The 10,628-nt window shown below is 39.6% G+C and overlaps 1 protein-coding gene across 2 annotated transcripts; it reads left to right on the forward strand.

Moving 5' to 3' along the window:
• Positions 1-1,870: 1,870 nt before the first annotated feature.
• Positions 1,871-3,975, forward strand: LOC149012505 (cytochrome P450 71AU50-like). 2 transcript variants are annotated; one of them, XM_089158957.1, is made up of 2 exons: positions 1,871-2,600; positions 2,822-3,975. In XM_089158957.1, exons 1-2 carry the CDS (start codon positions 1,914-1,916, stop codon positions 3,653-3,655), a joined length of 1,521 nt encoding a protein of 506 aa, XP_089015083.1. In that variant the 5' UTR covers positions 1,871-1,913; the 3' UTR covers positions 3,656-3,975. The 2 variants fall into 2 exon arrangements, with proteins under 2 accessions (XP_089015083.1, XP_089015082.1); XM_089158956.1 differs by having other exon boundaries at positions 2,816-3,974.
• The last annotated feature ends 6,653 nt before the right edge of the window (positions 3,976-10,628 follow it).

Raw genomic sequence — 10,628 nt, forward strand, 5'->3', positions numbered from 1 at the left:
TCACATCAACAGCCTGATGTTGATTTTGGTGATACATTTAGCATTGTCATTAAACACATGACAATTCGTGTCATCCTATCTCTTGCGATTTCCAAATATTGGCCAATTCGCCAACATGATCTCTCCAATGCCTTTCTTCATGAAGATTTGGAAGAAATTGTCTATATGACTCAGCCTCCGAGCTTCACTGATCCAATACAACCACAACACGTTTGTCAATTGTGCAAATCCCTCTATGGCCTAAAGCAGGCCCCATCTCTTGGATTGGGCTTTCAGGGATAAAAAACTGACCCATCTCTTTTCATCTACAATCAACACAGTGTAACTCTCTATGCCCTTATTTATGTAGATGACATTTTAGTCACTAGCAATAGCCTCCAGGCTATCTCAGAGCAACTTAAGATCCTCTCTACAACTTTTGCACTCAAAGACCTTGGGAATTTGCATTATTTTTTGGGTATTGAAGCCACTAGGACAATCAATGGCCTTCATTTGACCCAAAAGAAGTACATCTTGGATCTTCTTCGTCGGGTAAATATGCATGAAGAAAAATCAATGCCAACTCCTTTGGCTTCTAGTGTTTCTTTGAGTCTTCACACTAGTGCTCCGCTAGCAAATGGGACTTTATATCGACACACGGTCGGTGCCTTGCAGTATTTGGCTAATACCCAACCTAACATCAGCTTTGTTGTTAACTAGGTTGCTCAGTTTATGCACCAACCCACTGATGTGCATTGGTCTGTTGTCATGCGAATCTTGCGCTATTTATGTGGTACAACTACACATGGGCCTCTTCTTTTCCAAAGATTCTTTGGTTGTCTTATCAACCTATGTGATGTTGATTGGGTTGGATGCCCCAATGATAGGTGCTCCACCGCTGGATTTTGTCTCTATCTTGGTTCTCATGTAGTTTCATGGGGCTTGCACACAAAAAAATTGTGTGTCGGTCTTCCACTGAGGTAGAATACCGAGCCATTGTTGCTATCTAAACATAGTTACTTTGGTTGAAGTCTCTCCTTGGAAAAATCGGGACATTTCTCCCACAGGCTTCAGCCGTCTGGTGTGACAACATTGGTGCAACCTACTTGGCAATGAATCCTATTTTTCATGCTCGTATCAAGCACATCAAAATCGACTTTCATTTTGTGCGCTACTTGGTTGCTTATAAACAGCTGGTGGTCCATTACATTTCCACCCTTGATCAAGTTGTTGATGCTCTCACAAAAGGAATACCTCCTTCTCGGTTTATTTTGCGCCGTGACAAGCTTACAGTTCTTGACCTGCTTTGCTTGCGAAGTGATCTATAGATACACGTGTCATTGTTTCCATGTATATCACTACCTATATATATCATATGTAATTCTTTGCTTAATTAATGAAATCTCTGAAGTCTCACAACATCAAATGGAGATTGAAATCTGAACTAAAAGACAACCAAAAAAAATTAATCTAAGAAATTAGATGATAACAATGTCTATAATTCTGAGTATAATTCTCATAGTAGTGATAGCTTCCTATGCAAAGGCGATAAAGATAAGACTAAAAATAATATAGTTCTCATATGTTTCTCCACATATTTCTTTAATGGGAAAACCATTTTGCCACGATGTTTCCTACTATTGGATGGAAGAAATATGACCCCACCCAAATTTGGAATTGTAATCGCACTTAATTAATTAAATATAAATTAGTGAGCACTATTCTACAATTACCTTTCGCGTTTCTTATACGTAACACCCTTCTGGAGAAATCCAATGCAAGCTGTAAAAAATTATACTATCTCACTTTGCAAGTTGCAATTCCTGAGGACCCATATCTGTATTTTATATATTGCTCAATTCTTCACTTACCATCAAAGTGGAGAATCCAAGCAAAAATCTCTTCTGCAAGATTCTTCACTTCCAAAACTCCAAATGTCTTTTTGGAATAATGCAATTCTATTAGCAGTATTGTTTGGAGGGCTTTGGTATCTGTTGACTCGTCTCCGAGCTAAGCAACAAAGAGATGATCGTCGACTACCGCCGGGACCTCAAGGAGTTCCTATTATTGGCAATCTTCTCATGTTGGGGGAATTTCCTCACCGTAACCTCCATCAAATGGCTCAGAAGTATGGACCCATCATGTACATCAGGCTTGGCCTTGTTCCAACTGTGGTGATTTCATCTTCCCAGGCAGCAGAGTTGTTCCTCAAGACCCATGACATGGTCTTTGCAGGTCGACCTTACAGCACTGGTGCCCATTACATGTCGTACAAGAACAAAGGCCTGCTTTTCTCACAATACGGTTCATATTGGCGTAACATGCGCAAGCTATGCACCGTAGAGCTGCTAAGTGCAGCAAAGGTTGATTCATTCAAGCAAATGAGAAGGAAAGAGATGGGTCTTCTTGTTGGATCTCTCAGGGAGGCTGCCAAAGCTGGTGCAGCAGTTGATGTAAGTACGAAGGTGGGATCAGTGATTGAGGGTATGGTCTTTCAAATGCTCATTGGAAACAAACTTGAAAACTTCAAGGTAAAATCATTTGTTGAGGAATACCTCGAGATTGTTGGGACTCCTATTTTGTCTGATTTCATTCCGTATATTGGAGCACTTGACCTTCAGGTATGTCTCTTTAACAATATAGACAAATATAGGAGCACATCTCCATACTAAGGGGTTACTTACATATATATATATATATATGATATTACAATTTACAAGAGATCTGGCGCAAATTGAGCAGCCATGCATCTTGATAATTTGTCATCTTGATATCATAGGTTTTATATTCGACAAATCTACTGCAGCGGTTGTTATGTGTTGTATATGTCAATTAGGGACAGACTCGACGCATGAAGGAAGTTAGCAAAACTATTGATGGGTTTTTGGAGAAGATCATTGATGAGCACATGAACAAACCTAAAGACAGGAAAGACAACCATAAGGACTTCATTGATGTGATGCTGTCTTTGATGATGGAATCAGAACAAATGCATACTGGAGAAGAGCAATGTTACAAGATTGATCGAACTAACTTAAAAGCAATCATTTTAGACATGATTTTGGGTGGAATAGACACATCAGCTGTGGCAATTGAATGGACCCTCTCTGAACTCTTAAGGCATCCGAAGGTGATGAAGAAGCTCCAAGAAGAGTTGAGGAATATAGTTGGCACAGATCGGCTAGTGGAAGAAGAGGATTTAGTTAAGCTCGAGTACATGGATATGGTCGTGAAAGAATCCATGAGGCTTCACCCTGTTGGTCCATTGTTAGCTCCTCATGAGTCCTTAGAAGACATAACAATCAATGGATTCCATATACCCAAGAAGTGTCGTCTGATTATAAATGCTTGGGCAATCCAAAGGGACCCTGATGTCTGGTCGAGTTATGGTGATGCAGAAGAATTCTTGCCTGAAAGATTCATGGGAGCAAATATTGATGTTAGAGGCCGTGACCTCCAACTCATCCCATTTGGATCAGGTCGTAGAGGATGTCCAGGTATATATATGGGCCTAACAGTTGTGAAACTGGTACTTGGGCAATTGCTACATGGTTTTGAATGGAAGTTACCTAGTGGCATGCCACCTGAGGACTTGGACATGACCGAGAAGTTTGGCTTAACTGTTTCAAGAGCCAACCATCTACTTGCTGTTCCAAGTTATCGTCTTTCTCTTTGAAGCAACGACACGTTAGGAGTATTGATCTAATTTACCTCAAGTTTGGTTAATTTTTATCCCTAAGACGAGTTTCTCCTTTTCAAAGTTGTGTCAACTTCTGCAATATTATGGTGATGTTCTCTATAATATAATAAGTCTAGAAAGCTCCTCTATCAAGATGAAAAATAGTCCGTTTGTTATTTGGTCTCTTTGTTCTAAGGGTTTTGTGGACGTGATCCATTTTGGGCTTGACCCAACCCTTATTCCGGCTGACTCTGTCTATTGCATGCGATAGTTTGGTCTTTTTTCACTCCTTGGTTCTTTTTGAACTTGTATACTCATGCAGGTGTGTTTGTATTTTTTTTAGTTATCTGAATGAAATGTTGTTTACCAAAAACAAAAATATATTTATTCATAGAAGTATTTCTTACCAAAAAAAAATTCATAGAAGTATTAGACTAAATGTCTTCTTAGTGTTTTTTTTTTTTCATGGTGAATAATTCCTATATATTTATTTCTGTCATGGAGGTTCTTGCTCGTTTCTTGAAAACATATGGAGATTTAGACCTTTCAAAATTCTTTGTCCAGTTAGTGTTGAGCTGAATACCAGCTTATTGGCTTCATTAAACTTTTTTTTTCCGTATTAAAATTTACAAGGCCAGTGATTCAAGGAATTGTAAGGAAGTTTCTCTTATATCTTGGGATATTTTCCCAAACTCTTCTAGATTAAATGGACTTGTTCATGTGAATGGAAATTGTATAATGGGAATAGCATGGAGCATATGGAATGGCATAAATGGGATTTGTATTGTGCATAAGAATGGTATGCGGGTGACATGACTATATGATGTAGTGGGAGTTGTGGGCTAAAGCCTTAGCGTCGGTACTCACAAGCATCTTATGTCATACATGAGCATCATTTTAGTGTGCATGGCTAGTTATGTCTTGCATGTGCTACTCACCTAACAATGGGGGAATTGAGGTTGGGGCAACCCAAGGTGTACTTAGTTTTTTGCATGTGTGACGTGAGGGGTTGACATGGAAGAGTGATGCGTGGGTGTGTTGTTGCAATAAGGAATTACTGTGGGTTACAAAGATGGGCGCAAAAATCCGTGAGGTGCCACAACATAACACCAGTACACCACTCGCGGCAAATTATGGTACACTCCCAACACGAGAGAGGACCTGATCCGGAAGGGCTCTAAGGAATGTCAATAGGGTTGTTGACTCAGCACGAGAGGGGACTTGAGGCATAGTGACCCCTAGCCTTGAGTAGCACACTAAGTGGTTGACATATGAATGGCTAGGTATTTCCTTCATGTGCCAATCCTAGACCAAATTGTGGTGCCTTTATTTTTAAGAAAGAGATGGTTCGTGCAACCCCTTGCATTTGAAACAAATTCAAACCTCTCTAAGATATCTGCGAGCAAACACAGAGAGCCCAAATTGGGGGTTTTCATTTGGGAACCAATTGGGATGTTTGAAAGATAGTTTGGGGACCCTAATGCTGTCAAATTGAAGACTCCAAAATCCCATTCCAAGTTGATTTCGAATCGGGGTCGAACTCGATCAAAGTGCCAGAGTCCTAGACTAGGCGGTCGACCAGCCTTATATGGCTCAACCCCCCGCCCCCTGTTTTAGGTGCATGTTTTACCCCCCCCCCTGAACCCGGGTGATCCCTGATTGTTGCTTATTTAATTTCTTATGTTTCTAGGTTATTTTGGGTCAATTGCATTCCCTTTTGTGGATTTCTTTGGAACTTGGAGATTGATATTAGCTTAAAAGGTGAGGAAAATACTTAACCAAATCTTGTGTGATTGATGGTGTTATTTGAATCTTCATTATTTTTTATATCTTGTAATCTATTATAAATTGTGTGTGATTTTGCATGAACGAAAGGTAAGATCATTTATATATGTTTCTCCTTTTAGATTTTATGAATTATGATATGAGAATGATGTGAATGTGTGGATTTGATTGTGAATTGTTCTCTTGTACTTATATATCGACTAGGGTTGTGGGTTCGTCCATTACCCTAGTGACCCTATACACATATGCACTTAGACCTAAGTATATGGATACTAGGTGTCTAGATGTGTTGGTTCGGTAACTCCATAAGTACAACTGCCCTTCAAGTAAGGGTATTGAAGTTGGTTAACCCTCCAAGTTTGGACCCTCAATTGGACTCCGATTTCAATAATATTTTGTTTGAATGAAAGTTCTTTCGATTGTCTATGTTTGGATACCTTAACCTCGTCAATTAGACTCTCCATCATCAATCTACAGATGTGCCAAAATCGCCTTTTTTATTCCTTCATGACTAACATTCTCTCTCCTTTTAAATTCTAAGAGAGATGTCAAGTCATCACTAGGGCCATCCACCAATATTGGGTCCACTTTCGAACCTTCGTGCTCGATTTGAATGGCCCACAATTGTTGCCAACTTGAGGCACGAGTTGTCGGTCTTAAAACCATGGGTTAAAGGATTAGAAATCCAGAGGATTTCACACCCACAACAGAAGACACAAAGCTACATGGTGAATCGTGTGCCTGTTAGGACTGTGCCTACGGATTCCAACCGTTCTGATAGATTGGAGATATGATATAATTTAGTAGTTGCCCTTGTATCTTTGTGCTTTATCTTTCTCACCAACCAATAGATGAGAGCACTACTTAACTTTTGAAACCTCTCAAGAAAATAGACTTCATTGTTAACTATTCCTCTCTTTAACTCTAATGATTAGATTTGATTAGATTTGATTGGATTTGATTAACTTTGGTTAATGATTCAAATTCAATTCATGGATAACTGTAATAACATTTAGATTGTTTGATTAGTACTCTTTACTATAATTTATTATTGTTCTTTGATTATGTTATGTTGTATGGTGGTATGGATTTGGCACTAAACCTTGGTCCTGTAGTGTATCACCCCCACGAGTATTTTGGTATGATTGGATCCGTCTAGGTGGGGTGTGACAGTTGGTGTGGATGGCTGCTTCTTAATGAAGTTGAGACATCAATTTCGAGACTGCCTTTGATCAGTTTTGCACATTCTAACCCCTTCGTCCGTTGAGAATTTCATCATCATGTGACGGGGTGATGCTATGGTCCCTAGTGCACTCATAGTTGGTCTCCCCACAATAACATTATAAACCAAAATGTTTCAGACAACCATGATGAGCCTGTATCCACTAGCACCCAATAGACCTATGATTTTCCAGCTTGACTTTGATGACTATGGCATCATCATGAATAGTGTGTACATCCACAAGCTCCTTTTCAAAAAAAGTTATGGGCTCACAAGTTGCAAACTGGGAACTCTTTTGAAGTTAGACTATGGATAACACAATTCCTCACAAGGAGTAGTAAATGCCCAAAGAGATGAAGTTCTCTTGGATAGGTGCAAGAGTTAATTCAATCTGAACTTAGCTTAGTTTGTTCTTGCCGGTTTTGCTTGGCTTAGCTTAGCTTAGCTTAGCTTAGCTTAGCTTACAGAAGACGGTATAAATGAATGTTCTTATACCAGAAGAATATTCCATGGAGAAGATGGATGACAACCATTGGATGGCTTGATCCGAATCCCAAGAGGAAAACCACACCAAAGGTAAGTCTTGTGCGTGAAGAAACTAAATAGAGGCACTCTTTACTAGGTTTGCAGACATTCTTGTCAAAAGCTGACACTAGATGGGACTTGTTTTGCCCTGAATTCTCGACAAGCCAGTGGGAAGCAATACCCACAGGGATTTTGGCAGGCTAGCTTATCTTATCTTTTGATAAGCACCAATGAATAGGTATGGTGCATTAAATGTTGAATTTAATGCTCTAGCACGCATATAGCTGTAAAATGATAACTTATCATTATATCCAAAATATGATCTTGTCGATGAGTGGTGGTCGATCGAGAGATTCATCAAATGATGTGTCATGAATAAAATTGTTGCCAAGGGGTTGGGCCAGTAATCACCTTCCTAGGAGTGCCAAGTGGCTAGTCCGGAGCCAAAAGACTAGTCTGGGAATCTAGATTCCGAGGAGAACTAAGGGGCTAGTCCAAAGATTGAATTCCGAAGAGAGCCAAGGCTAGGTGGACTAAGTCGAACCCTATTGAACCTGGTTCTTACAGTCTGCACCAGTTCGAAAGTCACAAAAATGGTTCATAACAGGTGGTAAAGTATATACATTCCTAGCCTATCTATTCCTGGTGTGATAAAAAATTGGTTCCTCTAATTGATGAATTATTCATTTCCCAAAAATAACTAATTCTTTGTTGCATGTCTTCATTATTACTACTATAGCACAAACACAATTTTAGGTGGTGGGGTAATTGTAACTACTGCAAATGGTACTTTTGATGTTGGACATTGACCAAGTGAATTATTCAGTAGCATTAAAGAATTTGCTTCAGTCATTGGTTGGAGAGGGGAGACTAATGCTCCTCAAGGTGAAAAGTCCCGCCAATAGGGACTGGATATTATATGAAATATAGCAGCGGTAGACCTTTTTTTTTTTTTTTTGGTAAATCAAACTTTCACTAAGAAAAGGGAAAAACAAAGCAAGCATTAACCGCGGTAACTAGAAGGCTCTAGATCCAGGAATTGGAAGTAGACCAGATTTTCTCACTCGCCTGAGAGGATCCTTTTTGGGCTAAGGAGTTGGCAAAGCCATTCACAACCCTAGGAACAAAGGCAACATTTACACACCTCAAGTTTGGTCATCAGCAACCTAATATCATCCACCGCCACTGCATTTTTCGACCACACTTAGTACAGTAGGTCATGATGGATTCCACGAGGATTTGACAATCCGATTCGAAGCTTGTCTTGGTAAAATCTTCTCCAATACTGAATAGCATTGCTCTATGTAGAGCCAACACCTCTACCATAAGAGCCAATGAACATTCCACTAGAGCCAAGATAGCAAGATGACACAAATCCAAGTAATCCTTTGCAATCAAACCAATTCTTTTTTTTTACTTTTAATGTTAAAAGCTACATCAGAATTGATTTTAATGGTACCTCTATTTGGTTTTTTCCATTCACCTTTTGAGTCCTAGGCATGGGGGAATCTGCCTCTAGGAGAATGATTTGCTTTCAGAAAGGCATTGCCTTCCTTCTCTGCTTCTCTGATGACTTTGATGGGCTGCCAATTTCTTCTCTTGAAGATCAAGCCATTCCTAGCAATCCCCAACTACCATGCGATGAAGGAGTCAGATGCAAGGGCTTCACGAGCTTTCTCTTTGCTGATCTTTTTCATTTCCTTCCAATGTTGTATGAAATGATGTAATTTTAGCTCTTGATCTGATGGTACTAGAAAGGAAAGTGAAGAACCGAACCAAACTGCTCTAGAAAATTCGCATCCCAATAGGATGTGGTTGATCGATTCAAGGCAGTTCGGGAACCGAAAGGATATTGATTCCACTGGAACTTCCTAATCTGTAGACCTTCCCTTGAAGCCAAAGTAATTTTTGTATTTCTTCTAGGGTGGGTCAAGACCAAATCAAATACCAAACATGAATTTTCCCAAGCGTGTGTGCGTGAGGACAAAGCTTTTAATTTTTCTTTTTGAATTTTGTTCTCATATAGCAGGTTGTACGCCAATTTAAATGTAAAAAGACATGTCGGAGTTGGTGTCCAGAAACAGTTATCCCCCTGAGGGAATAAACCTAGGCTGATTTTCCTGATTTCTTCGTTGTCAATGGCATTGAACAGTTCGATGATGAGGTTAAGGTTCCATGAGCGGGTTTCAATGATGATAAGATCAGCCACCTATTCCATAAGACGTCCAACTGGTTTGGGGGTGCAAGGTTTAAATCCTGGTAAGGTGGATATCCATGGATCGTTCCAAATATTTATCTCCAAACCAGAGCCCACTCTCCAAAAGGCCCACTGAAGTGTTCCCACACATTTTTTTTTATTAATTTTTTATTTTTTTTTTTTTTTTTATTTTTTTTTACATACCCCCCAAAAAAAAAAAAAAAAATTTGCCCCCCCCCCCCTTTTTCTTTTATTTTGGGGGTTTTTTTTTCCCCCCAAAAACAAAAAAAAAAATTTTTTTTTCTTAACAAACCACTACCTCAAGTCAAAAACCGGCCCCCCCTCTCTTCCCTGGCCCAACTCTAGGACTTTTCTACCCTCAAGTAGGCTTCTCCAGGCCCAGGATGGTGGATAGCCCACTTTAGCTTGTAAAAAATTGGAATTTGGAAAATAGGTGCTTTTCATTACTTTAGCCCATAAGCTATTGCGTTGAGACCAAATCCTCCACCCCAATTTGACAAGTAAAGCCATGTTCTGGATTTTTGGGTCTTTAACTCCCAACCCACCTTTGGTTTTGGGTTTGCAAATTATGTTCCACAAAACTTAGTGGATTTTTTTGCCCTTCTTAGACTCTCCCATGGGAAGTTACCTACCAATTTTTTAAAATATTTGTGCATCGCCCCAGAAATTTTGAAATGAGATGCTATGTATGGTAAAGCAAAGCCCACTGTTTTAGGATCACCTCACGGCCTACTTGGGACAATAGATTTTTATTCCAACCCTGAAACCTCTTCCCCATTCTTTCCTCCAGATCTTTGAATACTTGCTTTTTTGATGTACCAAATTCTATCGGTAGCCCCAAATATTTGCCCAGACCATCCCCATATGGCACTTTAAGAACTTTTGAAAACCATCTCTTGAATTTGCTATGAGAATTTGCACTGAAACATAAGCTTGATTTCTTCAGGTTTACCATCTGATCTGACCACTAGCCTTGCAATAGACATTGAGACAAGCCTTGAGGTTGTTGACTTCCTGTAGCCTAACCTCACTGAATAATAGTATGTCATCCGCAAACATAATGTGGGAAATGCTTGGACCTCTGTTTTAAAGTTTGATCCTCTAATTAAGCCTTGGTCCTCCGCTCCTTTAATGACTACTAATAAAGCTTAGAGGATCACCCTACCTTATACCTCTAGTTGGGGTAATGTCACCTCTGACCGGTCCATTAATGAGAAGGT

Source organism: Hakea prostrata, chromosome 6, assembly GCF_041222555.1.
Source record: "Hakea prostrata isolate BN-2017 chromosome 6, UWA_Hpros_2, whole genome shotgun sequence".
Taxonomy (NCBI): Eukaryota; Viridiplantae; Streptophyta; class Magnoliopsida; order Proteales; family Proteaceae; genus Hakea; species Hakea prostrata.

What these genes read in the sequence shown, in the direction of transcription:
- LOC149012505 (XM_089158956.1), top strand. Translation starts at nt 1,914, where the DNA reads ATGTCTTTTTGGAATAATGCAATTCTATTAGCAGTATTGTTTGGAGGG. An exon ending in TTGGAGCACTTGACCTTCAG is followed by an intron (nt 2,601 to 2,815) that starts GTATGTCTCTTT and finishes TATGTCAATTAG; the next exon opens with GGACAGACTCGACGCATGAA.